A 23430-nucleotide genomic window follows, 5' to 3' on the forward strand; every position below is an offset into this window, starting at 1 on the left:
AACGGCTCAACTAGATTCCCTCGGTTCCCAGCCAGAAAATGGTTATTGCATTGTGATCACACTCTGGTAAATCCATATGACCGCAGGGCAGAGGCTTGTGCTCCTGTGCCAGACAGTTAGACAGCAAAGTGCTTCCCTTACCTTCCTCCTTTCTAACCCCCCTCGATAGCCCCTCCCTTAGAAGGTTTTATAGGGGCTCTGAAACTCCATGCTGCTTGTGGTGGAAAAAAAAGAGAGAGTGAGAAAAAAAGCCTTCTAAAGAGCTCCGGGTCGCCCTCCTGGAAACATTCACATGCCTCCAGCTGCCTCCAGCCCCTTCTCTCTGCCTCTAGCTCACACAGCGCCGGCAGGGGCAAGCAGCGCAAGGCCACAAAAGGAGGGACCTTCACCCACCCACACCCATTCCCCCCATCTCCATTCAGTCAGTGCAGCAGCCTTCACAGCAGCAACAAAGACAGCAAATTACTGTAAAAACATCTCTGATTACTTTTCTCAACTCACTTCCAGACCCATACAACTCCTATGAAAAACAAAGAAGGTAAATGAAGACGAAATTGAGAAAATTGGATGTTGGCAAAAATAGACCTTTCTGACTCCTGGGAAAGCTATGACGGAACCCTGTGGAGGTCATTTATCAAACTACATTTGCATCTAACTAAATCTCAACTATACAATAGCATCTACATGTGATTTGTATTTTTACATTAACACTGTGTAACCTACTTGTTTTATGTCCTATTATATCTATTATAGGGAGACTAAGACTAGGGAAACCAACACCCCAGTTGAATGAAACCAGCTAATCACACACTCATGTGATCACCTGGAGATGATGTGTGTCGTGATCTCCCCTGGGATAAGATCTGGGAGTACTACTAGCTGTGAGTAAGTGGACAGGTGCAGGGCAGCAGGTGCACTGGAAGCCCTGGAGGACAGGAGCATTTTAGGTCACTCCCTTCAAAGAGGTGTTTATTCCCTGAAGCCCTGAGCAACCTCATTTAACATCTCTGTCTGTCTGTCTCTCTCTCTCCTTATCTTTCTCTCTCCCTCCTCCAATATTCTCCCTCTCTCTCACACACACTCTCGGTCTCTCTCTCATGCACACGCGCAAGCCCCCTCCCTCTTCTATAATCTACAGTCTTTCAAAATCAAATCAAACTTTATTTGCTACATGTGCCGAATACAACAAGTGTAGACTTTACCGTGAAATGCTTACTTACAAGCCCTTAACCAACAGTGCAATTCAAGAAGAAGAAAATATTTACCATCTAGGCTAAAGTAAAAAGTCAGAATAAAAAGTAACACAATAAGAATAACAATAACGAGGCTATATACAGGGGGCACCGTTACCGAGTCAGTGTGCAGGGGGTGCAGGCTAGTTGAGGTAATCTGTACATGTAGGTGGTGGCAAAGTGACATTGGAATCAATGTCTCTAGAATGATTAGTCAGAGGAGAAAGTGCATGGCAGATGGAACAGGGGGCGAAAAATTTACTCTTTCTGTGCAAAGACAGAAGGGGACACGAAATCACATGTCCCTCCCTTTTCACTGTGCCAGGATTAGCTGATTACCAATCCACCATCTTTCTGTAGTGTAAACACAACATGTTTCCCACTGATGCCAAGATACTGTCATACCGGTATTGCACGTCTTCATGCGAGATTTAACCTTGCTTAGGCTTATTTTCTCAGGCGTGAATGTTTGTTTAGGACAGTGTTTACTTGCCACTTTGAAAACAATGAGGGACAAGGAGTAACTGGGAAAGAGGTGATAGCATGAATCACAAAGGAGATTGAAAATGCCCTGGCTGCGAAGGAAAAGTGAATTCAATAGCGTGACCCCCACGGGGTCAAGTTATTTAACCCTGTGACTACTCCATCCCTGTGTGTCCTAAGTTAAACTAGCCTCACATATTAGGACCTCCCATACTTTAACTTCTCCGTCCCAGAGATCTGAACCTGCAGGCAATGACAGAAATGCACGGACATCTGCAACCGACAGTTCAGAGAGATTGATACTCTCGGCAGACAAGATCAAGCTTTCGAAATAGTAGCAATACTCCAGACAAGGGTTTGGTTGGTCCCATAAGAGAGCAGCAGTGTCTTCAGCTGTTGAACGAAGAGCAAGTGAGCCGGCCCTCCTCCTTCTTCCTGAGTGGGTCTGGCATGGATGAGACCCCGGTATGCCAGTTACACTGTTCTAAACCCACAACACCTGATCCTGGTTTTCAGCTAGCTCCAAATCCTCTTCGAAATAATTGAATCGTTTCACCAAACCCGCTCTCCCTTTCCATCTCACACCATGGCCTTAACCACATGTAACCCCCGTTCCAAAAGACTGTCTGGTGTACAGTAGTTGAAGAAGCACTGGAACACTGGCTATCAATGGGGCTACGAAGCAACACACCATTAACAGGCTGGGCAGCCAAGCAATTGATAATTTCCCAGTTTCTCTACCATTAACCTCCCATCTGCCCCCTATGCTGTATGTAAGACTGGGAAGTGTAGGTTCTGATATGGGGGATATAGGGGCCTGACAGAACACGATTCCAAATTGGTTGCAAATGGGGCCAAATTTGATCACAGACCCCATGTGCCAGAAGAACTGAGAGCACTAAAGTAGATTAATCCTGCTGGCTGCCTGGCATGTCCCCCCTTCTCCTCCACAACCTTCCTTCTCTTCCCTCTCTGCTCTGCCTTCAAATTAAACAAGACCTCAGTGGATCCTCTATGGCTCCAGTAGCCTATGTGGTAATTAGCACTTTGGCAGCCACACCCACCCCTAAGATAGGGAGCCCTCTTCATGAGGAAATGAGAAAGGGGTCCCTTTTATGGGTCAAAACTAAAGCACCATTCAACACCATTACACACACACTCACGCATGCACGCACGCACATGCACACGCACGCACGCAGGCAGGCACACACACACACACACACACACACACACACACACACACACACACACACACACACACACACACACACACACACACACACACACACACACACACTTCCATGAAATGTGTGGGTTTGGGTGAAAAGGAGTTAGGGGCTTCCCTGGGGTGCCTGGATACTGGAAATCTTAGTCACAGGGTGGAGGGATTCAACAACAAAATCAACGACCCAACCCCCTTATGTGATTGGTCTGTTCACAAGGAAGATTCGATTGAAAGCTTCCACAACAAGTAAAGAGTCAGAACATAAAAGAAGCTGCTACATTGTCAATAACCTTTCAGTATTCCGATGCAAAAGTTGATGACAACAAATGTAAAAGAAACACAAAAACCTAAACAATCCCAGGACCAGAAAGAAGTGGATAACCACAATTCAAAACATGATGAAAACACGCACACACATACACACATACACACCACCACACACACAATCCCTCCCCTCCTTATCTTTACCACTTGGTGATTCACAGCAATCAACACGAACGCATCTTCCCAAGTCATTATCTGCCGTCATCAGAGAGAGGGGCTTCTGTTTTCCCACTGTCATCAAGACAGAGGAGAGGGGAATAGGCTGCTATCTCTCACCCCTCTTCCTGGTCTGTTTACAGGTTATGTATGCAGGGCGTATTTGAGATGCAGACTCTGCAGTGGACCAAGGGAAATTAGAGACCTTTAGAGACAGAGGGACACAGACACTCTTTATCCAGCAGTTCCTCAATAGCGGGGGGACGGAACAAAGAGAGGAACTTTTGGCCTTAATACGTCCCTCTGAATGGAGAGATCGCTTTTTTGACTTTTGAATGACGCAAACGCAGCACTTCCTACACAGTGCCATCACTTCAAGTCATTTTCAACAGGTGGAACATTCAGCGTAAACTTCTAGGCCGACTTTTTATTTTAAACGAATCAAATTTCTGCTTCACAGCTGTTTATGAATCACCTTCACTTGGTTTATGGAGGCTGTTAGGCTGTATGGAGAAACAAGGTGCCGTTCAACAGCCACCGAATTAAATCAAATGTCCCAAAGTGGAGTGAAACAGTGAAGTCGTTCAAAAGTCAAATGTCAAATTTTCCATTGCAAAACATTTTGCTATAGTATGTTCTAATGAACATGGCTCCACTGTCAGAGCATGTGTAAAGGAGCAGGTGTGTCTCTCTCCTGTGTATTGTTGGCGTGTTGGGGGAAGTTGTGTTGTGTCTCATTCATGCAGTTCGCCGAGCTAACGAACGAGTTCCCACAGACCAGACTGAAAGCAGCAGTGGTGCAGACTAGCAGCATTAACATGACAAAAGGCTTATGGAGGGGTGCACTGTGATAAAGGCACAGTGCTGATAAAAGACTACCTGCATTTAACCCCATGCTCACTGGGAGAGTCACAGGAGCCCCCGCACACCCTCAGCTCACCACTGAACATAGGGGTCTACCTTATAGCTCATTAAAAAAAACATCTGAAACACTGACTCCTTTAAGTTGAGTCATGCATGTGTCATAGACACATTTCTGAGTCACGCAAACAAAACAAAGCATGGCGATGGCATCATAATGCAAAAATATTTTGCAATTGAATAGAGAAAAACAATTGGCTTTGGCTTGATGGATAAGTTCACCCGAAGATCATGTGTATTTATCCAGTTTAAACCCGGATTATAAAATGAAATAATTCAGTTGTTACGCCAGTTAGCGTTATAATCAATGGATCACTCAAACAAACTGTCACGACTTCCGCCAAAGTTGGCTCCCCTGCCTGTTCGGGCGGTGCTCGGCGGTCGTCGTCACCGTCCTACTAGCCGCCACCGATCCCTTTTTAGTTTGTCTGTTTGTTTTGTCTTATTAGTTTCACCTGTGTTTCTGTTGTTTGGTTTAATTAGCTTCCCTATATTTAGTAGGTAGACCCGCCCTTGTTTTGTGCGGGATTGTCTTTGTGTTACGTGTGTGTGCATTTTAGGTAGTGGTGGATTTTTCTTTTCTTTAACTTGGCACCCTGTGGTTTTTGGGTTGTCTCGTTGTGTGTCCCGCGCACTGTATTTGTTGGGCTTATTATTTTGTTGTGCCTGAGTAAAGCACTTAACCTCAGTGGAACTCTCTCTGCGTCTGATTCCTGCACCCACCCAGTCCCGCGTGACACAAACAATTAGGACAATGGAACTTTTAATAACACTAAATGTACCAAAACCTATCAATCACAATAAGGTCCTCCTTTCCCCCTGAGGTAACACAGTGCTCACAACCACACAAAAAATAAACACAAAGAAGACAAAAAGGCTAAAGGAATGCAGAGAGGAGCGACATGATGCTGAAACACACAGTATGGCGATTGATTCCATCAGTGTTCATGTTGTAAAGAGTCTCGGTGTGCTCTTCAGTCTGGTCATATTGATGTTTCATGCTAGTCCGCTTTAAATCTGTGGATTTATCCTAAGTCTAAAAGAACACTGTTACTGTTTGTGATATAAAATATCACCCTTCAAGACACACTAATTATTGTGCAACGCTGAGATGTCATTGTCCGCCACTAACAGATAAAAAAGACTAATGGCTGGGGGAAACACAACAAATGCCTTTATGGCCAGACCACAGGACTCGGTAAGATCCTGTTTTTCTTTCCTTCTTTTCTCTCCGTCCTCATCCTCCCATCTGAGTCTAATGTCCTTTTCAGTCTGTTCGCTCATGTGTGCAGTGGGCCTCCACTGCTGAGCGTCTCTCCAGCCTCCCTGTCCCAGCACAGCACAAAAGAGCTTGCCTGCCTGCCCCTCTCCCCAAATGAAACTTGCTGCAGGACACGGAGGAGCTAAGACCACCACCTCGATCTCCGCTTGAGTCCGTCTGGCTCTAGATTCTTCTCTCTCACTGATTCCCTTGCTCTTTTTCCATCTGTCTGAAGTCATACGCCTGTATGTGTAATGTGTCTCCCTCTTCTGACTCTTGCTCTGTTGTTTGCACAGTTTTTCTCTCATTCTCTGTTTGGTGGTATCATGCCAGCCCCCTGGGTGGGAGAGCATTTATTTCTCTGGGGCTTAGGGCATATTCTTCGATAGTGATGCTCAGCCCAGCGCCATGGCGTATTACACAATAGGGGCCAGTCTTAAATCACTGTTTTTCTTTGAAATCTTCTTTGGATTTCTCCCAGCCCAAACGATTACCGTTAGACCAACAAGTTGCATCATGGGGGATGGGTATTGTCCAGTCTTCTAGCATCCTGTGAATGGATAATATATCAACATTGTTCACTCATTCTTCTCCTTCACTTAATATCCAGCCGCCTCTCCATCAGTGTATTTTACCCTGTGTAATTGGATGCGCAGCAACAGAGGATGGAGGACGATGTACGTCTTTAATGGTTCAGTGGATATCCATTGATGATGATGGCAATAGATTGATAGCCTCATTCAGCAGATCTCACTACAAGGATGTTGCTTTACTAAATATGCCAAGGCCATGTTCATTCTACTGTTAACTGCGTAATGTGCACTAAACCTCTGAGAATAATTTTACGGAGGGAAAAGACTGATGTTTAGCAATGTTGACATAAAATGTATTTTTCATATATATAAAACAAATGACATTCAAGCTGTAGGTTAAATAGGTGAACGAGAGAAAGGTAAGAAACCGAGTAACTCAACAACCCAACTGACCGTATGGTCCAGAGGAGGTAGCCTCATCTCCATGCTCTTCAGCCAGTGTCGCAGGGCTCGGATTTGACCTCTGAACTCCCCCTGCCATTGGCTCCACTCCTCTGACTCCCTCCTGGAAGCATACAAGCCCCACAAAGCTTGTGTCAATCTCACTATTCATCTCATACATTTGAGGTCGGAAGTTTACATACACTTAGGTTGGACTCATTAAAACTCGTTTCGCAACCACTCCACAAATTTCTTGTTAACAAACTAGTTTTGCCAAGTCGGTTAGGACATCTACTTTGTACATTACACAAGTCATTTTTCCAACAAATGTTTACAGACAGATTCATTTAACTTATAACTCACTGTATCATAATTCCAGTGGGTCAGAAGTTTACATACACTAAGTTGACTGTGCCTTTAAACAGCTTGGAAAATAATGTCATGGCTTTAGAAGCATCTGATAGGCTAATTGACATAATTTGAGTCAATTGGAGGTGTACCTGTGAATGTATTTCAAGGCCTACCTTCAAACTCAGTGCCTCTGCTTGACATCATGGGAAACTCAAAAGAAATCAGCCAAGACCTCAGAAAATAATTCTAGACCTCGACAAGTCTAGTTCACCCTTAGGAGCAATTTCCAAACGGCTGAAGGTACCACGTTCATCTGTACAAACAATAGCATGCAAGTATAAACACCATGGGACCACGCAGCTCTCATACCATTCAGGAAGGAGACGAATCTACATGAGATTCATTTACTTTGGTGCGAAAAGTACAAATCAATCCCAGAACAACAGTGCACTGGTGCACTTCACAAAATAAATGGCATCATGAGGGAGGACAATTATGTAGATATATTGAAGAAACATCTCAAGACATCAGTTAGAGCTTGGTCGAAAATGAGTCTGCCAAATGGATAATGACCCCAAGCATACTTCCAAAGTTGTGGCAAAATGGCTTTAGGACAACAAAGTCAAGGTATTGGAGTGGCCATCACAAAGCCATGACCTCAATCCCATAAAAAAATTGTAGGCTGTATTGAAAAAGCGTGTGGAGAGCAAGGAGGCCTACAAACCTGACTCAGTTACACCACCTATGTCAGAAAGACTGGGCCAAAATTCACCCAACATATTGTGGGAAGCTTGTGGAAGACTACCCGAAACGTTTGACCCAAGTGAAATAATTTAAAGGCAATGCTACCAAATACTAATTGAGTGTATGTAAACTTCTAACCCACTGGGAATGTGATGAAAGAAAGAAAAAATGAAATAAATCATTCTCTCTACTATTATTCAGACATTTCACATTCTTAAAATAAAGTGTTGATCCTAACTGACCTAAGACAGGGAATTTTTACTAGAATTAAATGTCAGGAATTGTGAAAAACTGAGTTTAATTGTATTTGGCTGAGGTGTATGTAAACTTCCGACTTCAACTGTATGTATAGGAATACCTGCCTAACCAGATACCTACTTCAAATACCTAGAGTATTGTAAACTGCTTTGCCAGCTACACTGAAAAGGGAATTTGTATTTAAGCAATAAGGCACGGGGGGGTGTATGGCCAATATAACACGGCTTAATAATATAACACGGCTTAGAGCTGTTCTTAGGCACGACGCATAACGGAACCCTATACACAGCCCTTAGCCGTGGTATATTGGCCATATACCACAGACCCCCGAGGTGCCTTACTGCTATTAAAAACTGGTTACCAGGGTAATTAGAGCAGTAAAAATAAATGTTTTGTCATATCCGTGATATACCACGGCTGTCAGCCAATCAGCATTCAGAGCTCAGACCACCCAGTTTATATTTTAGCATTTTTATGTAAGGATAAATGCTGTCATTAAGATATTTTTTCCATATCGGGTGCACCGTTTAGTAAGATTAGCACTTTTTTGTATACTGAACAGAAATAAATGCAACATGCAACAATTTCAAAGATTTACAGTTACAGTTCCTAGAAGGAAATCAGTCAATTGAAATAAATTCAATAGTCCCTAATTTATGGATTTCACATGACTGGGCAGGGGATTTCACATTCTGGGAGGGCATAGGCCCACCCACCCACTTGTGAGGCAGGCCCACCCACTGGCGAGCCAGGCCCAGCCAATCAGAATGAGTTTTCCCCCACAAAAGGGCTTCGTAAGAGTGGCCTTTTATTGTCCCCAGCGCAAGGTGCACCTGTGTAATGATCATGCTGTTTTAATCAGCTTATTGATATGCCACACCTGTCAGGTGGGTGGATTATCTTGGTAAATGAGAAATGCTCACTAACAGGGATGTAAACAAATGTCTGTAAACGACATTGCGCGGTTCTGATAAAAATCTGTTTCTATGTATCTTCAAGCGCGCTCCCGTCGAGCGGTTTTAGACACTGCACCATTGGCAGTTATTTTTTCATATTTTTTTCTCATTAAAATCATTGTTTACTGAAATAACTAATAACTATACACATGCCAATTACCCAATGTTTGTAACTGGACCGATTTACACATACTTTTTGTTATCATCTTTGTACTGTTGGACCATCCAGGTCAATGACTTTAGATCCAGGCACACTGGTCCACTGTGACAACTGTGACAATCGACCAATTGTCATCATCACCGGCCACTTTTTCAGTTTGACCTGACTGATGGTGGGTGATGGGCATGGAGCTCAGTGCAACATGTCTAACGCATTGAATTTGTATTTCATTACCAATGTTATGATCTTGAAATGCATACAAAAAGGAAAATTCACCCATATGTGAATTGTTGAAGTTGTGATGGCTATGTCTTGAATTTAGCCATGGCCACCTTGTTTTTGCATTTACTAGGGATGCACGATATATCGGTGAACATATTGGCATCGGAAAAATGCCAATATTGATATTGGCCCGATGTCAAGTTTAACGGTGATGTGAAAAAACTATGTCAAAGCTGACGTGCATACCAATATAACGCACACTGCCGTTCAAAAGTTTGGGGTCACTTAGAAAGGTCCTTGTTTTTGAAAGAAAAGCACATTTTATGTCCATTAAAATAATATCAAATTGATCAGAAATACCATGTAGACATTGTTAGTGTTGTAAAATACACACAGGGTGACAATAAATGTCCCGCAATAAGAGCTACGATAAGAGCTACGACACTAATGTTCTCTGACTGTCACTGAGTAGACTGATACCCCATGTCATTGATCCACAATCCATAGGTAAGGCTGTACAGTGAAATAAGTATGCTCCCAATGCAATTTTAAAGTATAATACATTCAGTGTGATTTCAACAGAGTTTTGTCAAATTAACAAATGATTGTCTTTTGTTGATTTTATTTAACAACATTCCAACCTCGTTTAGCATGATCAATTCAATTATGGTATAATTCTACTATTTGTATTCACTTGCGTCACTGTCAATGACATACGTTTATTTTGAGGGCTAACCGCAAAGTCCACTATTGTGCCTAATCCTTATTGTGGCTAGCTTCACATAGATGGGTCCGACCACCATTAATTAAATAAGAACTGTTTTATAAATTAGGGTCATTTTAGATGATGACACCTAGCTATATAGTTAGTTAGATAATGATTGCTACTGAAACAGATTATGTAGTTTTGCTATGTTTTTGGAGAAGAACACTGTCTGCATCCATGAACTAGCTAGCTTTTTTTATGACCAGCACTGTAGGTGCGCGAGACTTTAACAGCATCATAGCATACGTATCGATTAATCGTTGTGACACATGAAATACGAGTGATAGCGTAATCAATGTGTAATAACCTCACAAAAAAAGTATGGACGCGTTAAATTATTATGTGACGTGCAGTCACATTCAAGTCCTGATTGGTCAACAAGCTTTTTGACACGTCAAATAGTGTTATGTGACGTGTATCTTTTTTTGACATGCAAAAAGACCCAAACGGCGTTCCATAGAAATCCTGGTTGAGAATGAAACGACTGAACAAATGAACAATGAAAAAGAAAAAGTGAAATGAAAAAGCACAACAAGTGTAAGTGAAATACATATGTTTTGATTATGTTTTACTGGTAATGGGGACATACGTAAATACCAACAAAATAACTTTTTGGGCAGTGTGGTGTGTGTGTAACCTTTATTTAACTAGGCAAATCAGTTAAGAACAAATTCTTATTTACAATGAAAGCCTACCCCGGCCAAACCCGGACGACGCTGGGCCAATTGTGCGCAGCCCTGGACTCCCAAGCATGGCCGGATGTGATACAGACTGGATTCAAAACAGGGACTGTAGTGATGCCTTTTGCACTGTGCTGCAGTGCCTTAGACTGCTGCGTCAATACTGTATGTGTGTGTTAAATATGTAACTGTACTAGAATGCTTTAAAGGCCGCAAACATTTTAAATATTGGTTATCGGTAACAAGTTTTTTTGGCAAGGAAAATATTGGATATCGGTATCTGCCAAAAATGCTATAGCGGTGCATCCCTAGCATTTACCCATACCCAGAGCTTGGTTCCTTGGATGTGGGTGTTGCCAATCCATACACACTTTCCTCCTGAAACAGACAACAAAAATAAGAATACATCAGAGATGATTAATTTGTGTATGCTTTCACTCAATATACAGTATAATACAATGAATTAGTGCAGCTGAATTGGTAGTGATCAGGACACTGAGTTTGCCCTCATCGATACATTAGTATAGTACTACCGAAGTTCAAATTCAGGTATTTTGTTTTACTGCTCAGTACTGGTAGGTCTATTACAGCCCTGTCTTCCCAAAGCACTGCCTCACCCCATTCTCGGATGTCTTACCTCCTCGTCACCCCTCCCCGGGAGGGGTGGGAGGGACAGGGTCAGTGAAGGGTAGTCAAGGCAGTCATTAGAGGTATTCTGGCAGGTAGACGGCCCATCTCTCATATTGGCTGGATCTTCCATCAATGTCAAAGGCTAACATTAGCATAGAAAGAAACACACGTAGACATATAGATAGACCAAAGAGCACAACTTCCACACCCTTCCACACAGACTGTATATCTAAGTCTCTAATAACGTTCTCCAAGTCGCTGACAGAAAATGTATCCATGAAATTAAGTTTGTAGCTAAATCGTGATTGAGGGGATGAGGGGTCATTGTTTGCTTGTATTCCAAGACCTCTGATTCCAAGAGTACATGAGTTGAAATTACTTGTAAGTCAAACTAATAGTGCCCTCATAATGGTGAAATTAAATAATGCAGACAGTAGTGCTTGTAGACAGCAAGTAGAGGGCATTAAAGACACTACTTCATTCACCTATAATGATTCTACTATGGTATACTGTAACAGTGGTGTAAAGTACTTATATTGGTTCTGTACTCTAGCACTTTGAGTTTGAAATGATACAATAAGGGTGAAGTGCAGACTGTCAGCTTTAATTTGAGGGTATTTTCATACATATCGGATGAACCGTTCAGAAATTATAGAAGCTTTTTTTTTCGGGCATCAAAAACATTGGCAGAAAAAAAGTAATCATTGTTAATATTTGGTTGCATATCCTTTTCATGCAATGACTGCTTGAAGTCTGCGATGCATCGACATCACCAGATGCTGGGTATCTTCCCTGGTGATGCTATGCCAGGCCTGTACTGCAGCCATCTTCAGTTCCTGCTTGTTTTGGGGACTTATTGCCTTCAGTGTCCTCTTCAGCATGTAAAATGCATGTTCAATTGGATTCAGATGCGGTGAGTGACTCGGCCAGTCAAGGATTTTCCACTTTTTGGCCATCAAAAACCCCTTCGTTGCTCTAGCAGTATGTTTAGGGTAATTGTCTTTTTGTATGATGAAGTGCCATCCAATGAGTTTGGAGGCATTTGATTTTATCTGAGCAGATAAAATATTTCTGTAGACTTCAAAATTCATTGTTCTACTTCTGTCTGCAGTCACATCATCGATGAAGACAAGTGAGCCTGTTCCACTGGCAGCCATACAGTCCCAAGCCATAACACCCCCTCCACCATGTTTCACGGATGAGGTGGTATGCTTTGGATCATGGGCATGTCTTTTTTTCTCTCCACACTTTCCTCTTTCCATCACTCTGGTACATGTTAATCTTTGTCTCATCTGTCCACAATACTTTTTTTCCAGAACTCTGGCCTAATCTGGCCTTTCTGTTCTTCAGGCTTATCAGTGGTTTGCATCTTGTAGTGTATCCTCTGTAGTCCTGCTGGTGTAGTCTTCTACGTATGGTTGACTTTGACACATCTACACCTGCATCCAGGAGAGTGTTTTGATTTGTTGGGCTGTTGTCAGGCGTGTTTTCTTCACCATAGAGAGTATTCTCCGGTCATCCACTACAGTGATCTTCCTCAGTCTACCGGGTCTTTTGACATAATTGAGTTCCCCGGTTGTTTTTTTTCTTGTTAAGGACGAACCAAACAGTTGACTTGGGCATGCCCAGGGTTTTTGCAATGTTCCTGATTGATTGATTTTCATTTCTGAGCCTTATGACGGCCAGCTTCATTTGCATCAACACTGCGGTCTTCCTCATGTTGTCACACCCCAACAACAACCTCCAAAGGCAATAGCAAAGTCTAGAATCAATACTATTCATCAACAGCTCTCCTGCATTCACTAACGACACAAATGAATACACCTGCCTAACGACACACATCTGTGAAGCCAATTCAACAAATACTTGCAGTACCTTAAAATGGGGGGGGACCATGTACGGTCATTTCTAAACGGTTCATCCTATATGTACGAAAATACCCTCAAATTAAAGAGGACAGTCGGCACTTCACCATCATTGTCATTGTACCCTTTCAAACTTAAATTGCTAGAGTACAGAACCAATATAACAAAAAAATGTCACTGTCCAGGTGAATGATGGTGCTCACTGTAAGTATAATACTTTAAAGTAATACTTATGTCGTTTTTGGGGGTATCTGTACTTTACTATTTATATTTTTGACAACTTTTACCTTACTACAGAAAACAATGTACTTTTTACTCCATACATTTTCCCTGACACCCAAAAGTACTAGTTATATTTTGAAAGCTTAGCAAGACAGTTCAATGGTCAAATTCATACACTTAAGTATACTTTAGCAATTACATTTACTTCTGATACCTAAGTACAGTATATTTAAAACCAAATACTTTGTCTTTTACTCAAGTATTATTTTACTGGGTGACTTTCAACTTTGTCATTTTTTATTAAGGTATTTTTTACTTAAGTATGACAATTGTGTAATTTTTCCACCACTGTACAGAACAATGATTTTAAGCTTAAGTATATGCATACCACAATAAAATTACTAAACTAAAGTATAAGGCCTACCACAAAAAACAATGTCTTAAACTGAAGTCATATGAATCTTATTTGCACTCACTGTATATAGACTGTTTTCTTTTTTTCTACTGTATTATTGACTGTATGTTTGTTTATTCCATTTGTAACTCTGTGTTGTTGTATGTGTCGAACTGCTATGCTTTATCTTGGCCAGGTCGCAGTTGCAAATGAGAACTTGTTCTCAACTAGCTTACCTGGTTTAATATATATATATATATTTTTTAAATGGAGCAATTTTGCATGAAAAACAGAGTATATCAGATGCTGCTACCAATAAATTGGTTTATAGCCTTTAGTGTGAATATCTATACTGTGCCTACAGGTACACACAATGTAATCATATGTGTTATGCTGAAAATAGTGATATGTTCTGTATGCGGTACGGTCACTGTGTAGATAATTCCATGGTCAGTGTGATTTACCTGGATATTGAAATGTAGTTGACAAGATGACCTTTTTAAAGCACATTTATTTACATTAAAGTGTTCATCATCAAAACATACACCAGATTCCACTCACCATGCCACTCAACACAAAAATATGTTAATGAGCAAAACCAACCAGTTAGTTTTGATTAAATATCTTGTTACCACTTAAATCTGCATTTAACAAAACTTGTTTTGCAGAGCAGATTCATGTCCTATTCTCTTCTTCTTACAATAATTTTTCCCCCAAAAAATATTTATTACCAAGTTATTAATAAAACATGCAAAGCAAAAATGTATTATATAAGATATGAAAAATATGATGAAAAATGAAAACGAAGATTTACAGAAGTAAAACACTTCCTAGAAGCAGAACAGAAAACAAACATACTTGGTATGGAAAACATACCAATACTGGTTGAAAAGCGACATATGACAAAGCTTCAAAATCATTTTTGCAAAGGAAATATGTAAAATGTCAGAAAATGTCTTGAAATGTATTCATCCTATAAAATATGTACATTCATTCAATGTATTGTCATATCAGATCAGATATTGCAATGTCATCTCAGCAACTATTTACTTTGGTTCTGACTGATGTTACATTGATGTTGCTTACAGAAAATTAAGATTACACTGCATTTCATCTTCATGGCGCTGACAATGTGAAAGCCCATAAACATAGTCATGTGTAAGAGGTGTAATCCAAAATACGGGGATTATGATCAATATTCAAGTACGAACGTTGGACAAAACAAAAAATTCATGGAGTTTGTTCCTAGTATGGTATCCCAGGGAGACTTCAGGGGTCACAAGCCTCAACTGTCTTCAAAAATGAGGGAGGTGCAATGGAAGCAAGGTACTCAATGGCAGATCTAAAAACAAAACAAAAATTATAATTTGAGACAACAAAACCAACAGTAAAAAAATATATTTAAAAAATCTGAAATAATTGTAATGCAAACAAATAAATACATTCCAAATGTATTTGATGATTTAATGCTTTACATGGTGGATGATGAATTTACCTGAATTTCTGGATGGTGAAGCTGTTGAATTGGGATATCGTCCCTGTTAAGAGACTCATCAGCCATGCCCATCTGAGTATCTGCAAATCCCCATCGAATTCTGATGGAATGAGACATCTGCCAAAAAAAGGGAATCACTCATCTTAAAATACTGAGGTGAAAAAGGCATGATCATAATCATCTAACTGATAAAAATGTTTGATAGCGCTTTCTTCCAAACTAGAATTTAAATGCTAGCGATAAAGGGGGAAGAGAAAAAACAGAATCAGAGGAGAGTAGAGAAGGTGTATGGCTGTGATGAAAGGGATAAAAGGAAAGTATTTTACAAAACTACATTACTAAAATGATAAAATCAGAAAACTGATTTCAACTTACAAGAACCAAAGCAACATCCAGGATGCAGATCTTTGCCTCTAATGTCAGAGGAAGCATGGTGAAGCCTGACATTTTCTGAGGACAGTCTACCAGGAACACTTGACAAGAGGTACATGGTGGGTATAGTAGTCCGTAATGATGGGTATAATAGTTCATAACTTTGGAGTGGGCGATTAAGAATAAGGTGATGACTTGGTACATGGGCCTGTCCACTGAGCAGAAAGGGCAATGTTGTCTGGGATGTAGGACACGGAAGCAGTTCATTTAACGTTGAATGTTGCAGTCGTCGTCCACTGTTTAAGTAGTGTTTTTTAAATTCTGCTCTGCGACTATTTGTTTTACTGTGCCAGATAACTGATTTCACTTTTTTTTTTAAATAAAAAAAACTCTGGGTCAAACTCTATACAGACATTCAGAAATATGAAGACATCTAAAAGTGTCACTATAATATCTATGTTGGCATATTTCATAGGATATTGGCAAACAGATAAAAGAAAGAGGACAAAAATATTCTTAAATTCAAAAAGAAAAAGAAAACTGGAAAAATATATCTGTTCGAGGTACATATATTCGTTTCGGAAAGCTTAAGTATACAAGTTGTGTTAACGCGAACTATAAAATCAATTGTGATCACTTTATATGAAGTAAAAACTAAATCCGATACTTTGCACTTAAAATATAAATTTACTTACTAATCAATAAAAATTGCAATAAAATGGAACAAAACATTAAATTGATCTAATAGTTATAAGAAATTAAGGCTGGAGAGATAAGGCATTGTTTTGGACATATATATGAGGACCTGCATTTAATTACTTCCAGCCATTTCCGAATGTGACCACATGAGCAGAATAAATTAATTATTTGTTTTTCAAATGTCAATTTCTTTTCCTATAAATTATGCGACTGTGGTATGCATTGGTATCATCATTGGGAAGGCTCGTTGTTCTTCTGAGCTGCATGGCCTGATCATTGCTAGAGCCATAAGGGCTTGGGCTAGCTCATCCAAGTTGAGCCCATTATGAGGTCCTGCATCATATCTGCGGCCACCGTAATTGCTGGAGCTGGTGAAGGAGGAGGATGAGAAGTTCATACTGAAACCGGAACCTGTGGCATCAAAGCTGCCTCTTCTGGATCCTGTTCTGGATCCAGTCCTGGACCCGGACCGGGAGCCAGCGGCAGACCCGGAATTGCTGGCATTGTATGGGCTGTACAGCCCTTTGCTTGACTGTGAGGAGGCCTCCAGCAGTCGCAGGCCAGATCCTTCCTCAACCATGCTTCTGTCCATGGCATCTTTGTAAGAGATTTTTAGTTTGGTTTTGGGACATGTAAGGTATTTGGAGTAAGCGCTCACATCTCTCAGCTTCTGAGCAGTGCGAGCATCAATTGTGCCCTTTCTGATGGATTCGTCCAGTGAGACTCTACCCTCAACATCCGGTTCAATCAGCCCCCCCGTAAGGTATTGGACTTCCAGAAAACGTTGCCCAGCTTCATAATACAGCCAGCCTTTCTTTAGAGCTTGGGAGGCAGACATCTTCACTTTGGTTCTTGGGTCCTCAAATCCATTGAAAGCTTTGTGAGCCAGGGTGATACGGTCCACCATCACCTTGTCCACAAGCCCTTTCTCGGTTGCCTCAGTAACAGCGAATCGTTCACCAGTAGTTGGGTCAATTATGCCCCCTGTGCAGGCTTGTGCCTCAAGTAGTCTTTGGCCTGTTATATTGTCCACAAGGTTCCTGTGCATGGCCTCTGTGACTGACACCTTCTCCAAAGTGTCTGTATCCAGGATTCCGGCTACAGGGCCAGTCTCCTCCGTGGGGTCATTCCACATGATTGCAGGGGGTCTAATGGAGGGTATGGGGCTCATGGGATTGTATGATGATGAGGTGGAACCAGAGGTGGAACCAAAAGAGGATGACCGGGAGCGGAAGCCACCCATGTTTCCAGACAGCATGTCAGCAAACTCAGTGATGGACAGGTTTCCGGAGCGGTAGGTACTAAGTGAAGTCTGGTCGATGAGGCCTCGTGCGAGGGCGTCATCAATGTCATACTGTCTTCCTGACCGTCTGTCGATGATCATTGACTTGACAACGCCATCAGAGGATGTCTGTGTGATCTCTTCCCACTCACACTCCTGCTCAGAAAGCTCCAGGTAGGTCTGATGGTCAATGAGCTGCTTTCTAAATGCCTCATAGACAGTCATCTCTTTGCCTGACTCTGGGTCCACGATGACCACTCGGCGTTTGCGGACAGAGGATTTGGAGGAGGTCTTTCTCTCGCGCTTCTTCTCCTTCAGGAGCAGGAGGACAAGGCCAGTAGCTGGGTCAGTGATGCACCTCTCCATTAGCCCGAGGTATGTCAGGTTCTCCTCAGTGTTGGGATCGAAGAAACCCTTGGTGTCATCTGATGGATCTGTGAGAATCTCATTCATCTCCTCGTCGAAGAGGCCACGGTTGTAGGCCACCTCCACTGGCAAGCGATGACTCTCCTCTGGGTCAATGATTCCGCCAGTGGCAATCTGAGCCTCAAGGAGACGTATTCCATGGTCTTTTAAGATGAGCCCCTTCTTCATGGCCTGGAACAGAGAGATTGTCTTTCCGGAATAGGGGTCTCTGTAACCTGTCACGGCACGCTCAGCAGAGAGAAGCTTGTCTTTGAATTCTGGCCCCACTATTCCCATCTTGATAGATTCATTGACAGTAAGTTTGAGATTTTTGATTGGGTCAATTACATAGCCTGTGGCAGCCTGAGCCTCCAGCAGTTCAAAGGCAGTTCCTGGCCTGATCATGTTCTTTTTCATGGCTTGGTAGACTGATAGACGGTCATTAGTTCCCTCTACATAAACACCAGCGATACAGCTTGTGCCCTCAAGGTATTTTTGGAGTCTACGGCTAACCTCTTCCACTGAAATCAGACCTTCATTCAGCTCATTGACCGTCTGTTGGTCGATGATCTGAGAGCGTAACATCTCCTCTATGGTGATCTGTTTTCTAAGACCTTTGAACGTCAGTCTCTTGTCTCCCAGTGACAGCAAGCGCATCCCATTGGTAGGGTCAATCTTGCATCTCCTGAGTAATTGGGCATAAGAAAGTTTCTCCTCAGTGACAGGGTCAACAAATCCCTTTACGTCATCAGCAAGCCTTTCATTTGTTTCCTTGTTGATGTATCCTCTCTGTGTGGCAATGTCCGCTGGGAGGTGGAAGTAGAAATCAGGATCCATAATGCCTCCTGTGGCAGTCTGAGCCTCCAACATTTTCAGAGCATAATCCTCCAGAACAAGGTCCTTTTTCATTGCTTGGAAGAGAGATATTATTTTGCCACTGTAAGGGTCCTTGTAGCCCGTGACCGCTCTCTCAGCTGACAGAAGTCTGTCATGGATCTCAGGGCCGACCACACCCTTGCGGACAGCCTCATCAACAGTGAGTGTCTCGTTTCTGACAGGATCAATTATGAATCCTGTTGCTGCTTGTGCTTCCAAGAGACTAAGGGCAATTTCAGGCTTCAAGAACCCTCTCTTCATCGCTGAATAAATGCTCATCCTGGAAGTGGAGTCAGATATGACACCAGCAACGCAGCCCGTGCCAAACAGATACTGCTTCACACTCTGCATCTCCATAATGTCACGGATGTTTCTTTTGTCTTGCTTCAGCAGGTTGAATGTCTCCAGGTCAATGATACGGGAATTGTAGAGCTCCTCGATAGTGACCCTACGTCTGATTGTGTTGCAGGACTTAACAGTTTCACCTCGGATGATCTCTCTCTGCTCCATAATCTCAATAATGATGATGATCATGCGCTCTTTAGTGATACTGCCAGAACGATACTCCTCCATCAGCTTCTTCCTCTCTTGCTCAGGAAGTAGATTTGAGTTCATGATGTCCCAGAGACTTTTTGACCCTCCAGCAAGGGACTCAAGTGAACTGGGGAGGTCAATTTGTGTTGTGGCCAGGTCATTCTGCGTCTGTTCCTCCGTGTAGAGGTATGTCTTCTCCACCACAATAGGGGCCTGTGGCTTGGAAAGTGGTAGAAGGTTCATGCCTGAATCAGGATCTCTAGTGCACTTCTCTTTCAGCTGTTTGTATGTTACTTTATCATCTGAATTGGGGTCTGAGAAAGCTTTGTTATCGTCAGATGGTTTAGAGAAGCTGTGTGTCATTTCTTTGCTGAAAAAGCTCTTCTGATAGGCAACGTCAATAGGAACGCGGTGGCTGTTCACAGGATCAATGATTCCTCCTGAACTCAGTTGGGCCTCCAAGAGTGGCATGACATGCTCTTTAATGATTAGATCTTTTTCCATTGCTTGGAAGAGAGAGATTGTTTTGCCCGTGAAGGGATCTTTGTAACCAGTGACTGCTTTTTCAGCAGCAAGCAGTTTCTCATGTAGCTCAGGGCCGACAATGCCTGCTTTAACTGCATCATCCACTGACAGGTACTGGTTCTTCACTGGATCTATAATGAACCCTGTGGCAGCTTGGGCCTCTAGAAGTGACAGGCCTGTGTTGTGTCTCAGAAGATTTTTCTTCATAGCTTGATAGATGCTGATCTTCTCTTTTGTCGGTTCAAGGTAGACACCAGCAATACTGTCAGAGCCCTGCAGGTACTTGCTTACATTGACATTTTCGCTGACCTGTGTAGGTGTCTTTTTGCCTTGTTGGAGCATGTCAAACGTAGATTTGTCAATGATTTTGGAATCAAACAGTGACTTGGCAGAAACAGGTGCTCTAAGCCCTTTAAAGCTGTCTTGCTCTTGTTTCTTAGCCTCTTTCTCGTTTACAATGGTGATCACAATCGTGATGATCTTTTCTATTGTAATCTTTCCAGACCTATACTGCCTCATCAGGTCAATTCTCTGTTCCTCTGTAATATATTCAGAGTGGATAATTTCCCAGATAGTGAGTTTCTTCCCTTTGAATGGACCAGACTGCAGCTCCATTGTTTCTTGGCTCATGGCCTCTTTGGTTTGGACGTCTGTGTATGTATGCTCTTCCTTTGCATTGATTGCTTTCTCAGACAGAGGAAGAAGCTGAAGGCCAGATTTATTGTCAGTGACACATCTCTTGTATAGCTGTGAGTATGTGACATTTTCCTGTGTGTTGGGGTCAAAGTAGCCTTTAACATCATCAGTTGGATTATTCAGAATATGCTTCATTTCATCATCAAAGAAGCCTCGTTTACAGGCAACATCATGTGGGATGCGGTGGCTTTTCACTGGATCAATGATGCCTCCTGTTGCAAGCTGCGCGTCTAGGAGTCTGATGCCCTGATCTTTTGGAATGAGTTCTTTCTTCATTGCTTCGAACAAAGACACAGTCTTTCCTGTGTAAGGATCTTTGTAGCCTGTAACACCTCTTTCAGCTGACAGTAGTTTTTCATGCAGCTCAGGACCAATGACAGTTGCTTTCACAGCTTCATCGACAGTGAACTTCTGATTCTTTATAGGATCAACAACAAATCCTGTTCCTGCTTGTGCTTCCAGCAGAGTTAAAGCAGGCCCTAACCTCATCATATCCTTCTTCATGGCTTGATAGAAAGACATAGTCTCCTTAGTTGAGTCAATAACTACACCTGCAATGCAGTTTGTACCCTTCAAGGATTTGTGAACAGGCTCCATTTCAGACACCTCTTTGATTGTTTTATTGCCTGTGTGCAGCTTGTTGTAGAGGTCTTTGTCGATTATCTTGGACTCCAGTAGTTCAGTAGCAAGGACAGGTCCCCTCAGACCCTCAAAAGCGATTTCATTCTTTTTTTCCTTTTCCTCTGCCATGGTGATAACAATCTTGATGATTTTTTCCACTGTGATCTTTCCTGTCTTGTACTGACGAATAAGATCCTTTCTTTGGTCCTCGGTAAAGTACTCCGAATTGATGATTTCCCAGATAGTTACAGTCTTTCCTTTGAATTTTCCGAATGGCACAGAGATGGTCGTCTTGCTGAACACATCCTTGGTCTCCTCCTCTGTGTAGGTTGATGTGCTCAGAGCAGCCTTGTCAGTGATGGGCAGGAGCAGCAGTCCTGTCTCCGGATCTGTGCTGCATCTCTGCATTAGCTGATGGTATGTTAAGTTCTCCTGGGTGTTAGGATCAAAGAATCCCTTGGTGTCATCCGAAGGGTCCTCCAGTATCTTGTTCATCTCAGCATCAAACTGCCCCTGTTTGTATGCAGTCTCGATGGGCACACGGTGGCTGTTTATGGGATCAATGAGTCCACCAGTAGCTATCTGAGCCTCAAGCTGCCTAATGGCATGGTCTCTGTCAATCAAGCCCTTCTTCATAGCTTCAAAGAGTGAGATCTTGTTACTGGTGTAAGGGTCTTTGTAACCAATGACAGCTCTCTCAGCAGACAGCATTTTGTTGTGCAGCTCAGGTCCGATCAGGCCTTCCTTCACAGCCTCACTGACCGAGAGTTTCTTGTTTCTAACTGGGTCGACTACATAGCCAGAGGCTGCCTGTGCCTCCAGGAGGATCAAAGCACAACCAGGAGTCAGTTTCTTTTCTTTCATAGCTTGATATATTGCCATTTTCTGATTAGACTGTGTCAAGACACCCCCTATACAGTTCTTGCCCTGCAGAATTGTTCTTAACTTATCAGTCTGGCTGAGGTCTTGCACGGTAGCTTTGCCATTCTTCAGCTTATCAAACTCCTTTTTCGTCAAAAGGCCAACTTCATAAAGTCTGCTTGCAGGTACTTTCTCGCGGATGCCATCAAAGGACAATGTATCCTTCTTACTGTCAACCTCATCCCCAACACTTTGGCCATTGATAACCTGCTTTGATGTCTCCACCATGGTCATATGGATCAGTTCATCCTCAGGCACATTGTCAGTCTGGATATCGATTTCTCTGGTGTGGGAGATTGGCTCTTTATGGGCGACCTCGAGCTGCTGCAGTTTCTCGCGAAGTTTCTTGTTCTCCTCGCCAAGCAGCTTTTCCTGTTCAAGTCGTTTCCTTTCAAGCTCCTGCATCTCTTTTTGCTTGTTGAGCATTTCTTTCTCAGCCTCTTTTTGTTTGTTGAGGGCAGCATCCATGGTAGCCTGAAGTTGATTCTTCTCCTCCTCCATTTGCTTCCTCTGCCGTTCCTGTTCTTCTTTGAGGGCCTTGGCCTTCTTGACCTCTTCCTCAAACTGGTTCTCCAGCTTCTTCTTCTCCTCTTCAATTTGTTTCTCTTTCTTCAACAGCGCCGCCTTCTCTGTGGTGAATGTCTGCTGGAGTACTGTCTTCTCGTGTTGGATTTGTTTCTGCTGAGCATTGACCATCTAATTGAGAAAAAGGGAAAACGAGAACATAATTAGAACAATATGAGTTTCATTTATTTAAAAAAATACTCCGTAAAAAACTCCATCAATCCACATACTGTGCAATATAGCAAAGTAATTACTACATTTTAGTACAATACACTCCACTTATAAGAATCAGTCCCAAATAGTTAAAAAATATAGATATTAGATTGAATTATTCCTATGTTACATAATGGTATATACACTCTTCTAAGTAAGGGGAGAACATTATGGGGAACACCACCAATAATGAATCTACATTTTTGTCCTGGACAAACTGAAAATATCTGGAAGGGATATGATCTTTTTAAGCTTAGTGTACCGTAATATAAATATAACTCAAAACAATACAACTGTGTAAGTGGTTATTTTTAGGAAAGGAATAGATAAAGAAATGTAATTAAATCATTTAAGATTGTTCATTTTCAGAGAGAGGGTTAACAATGACATAAGCTGCACTACT

The 23430-nt window shown here is 42.1% G+C and overlaps 1 protein-coding gene across 1 annotated transcript in view; it reads right to left on the reverse strand.

Moving 5' to 3' along the window:
• Positions 1–23430, reverse strand: part of LOC115106241 (plectin-like) — a 138895-nt gene that overhangs the window by 32567 nt on the left and 82898 nt on the right. Inside the window, 4 exon segments of the mRNA XM_065005601.1 lie at positions 502–520; positions 6589–6700; positions 11039–11091; positions 16599–22946. Of these exon segments, the coding sequence (XP_064861673.1) occupies positions 502–520; positions 6589–6700; positions 11039–11091; positions 16599–22946 (6532 nt within the window).

This window comes from Oncorhynchus nerka, linkage group LG3 (assembly GCF_034236695.1).
Source record: "Oncorhynchus nerka isolate Pitt River linkage group LG3, Oner_Uvic_2.0, whole genome shotgun sequence".
In the NCBI taxonomy this organism is placed as follows: Eukaryota; Metazoa; Chordata; class Actinopteri; order Salmoniformes; family Salmonidae; genus Oncorhynchus; species Oncorhynchus nerka.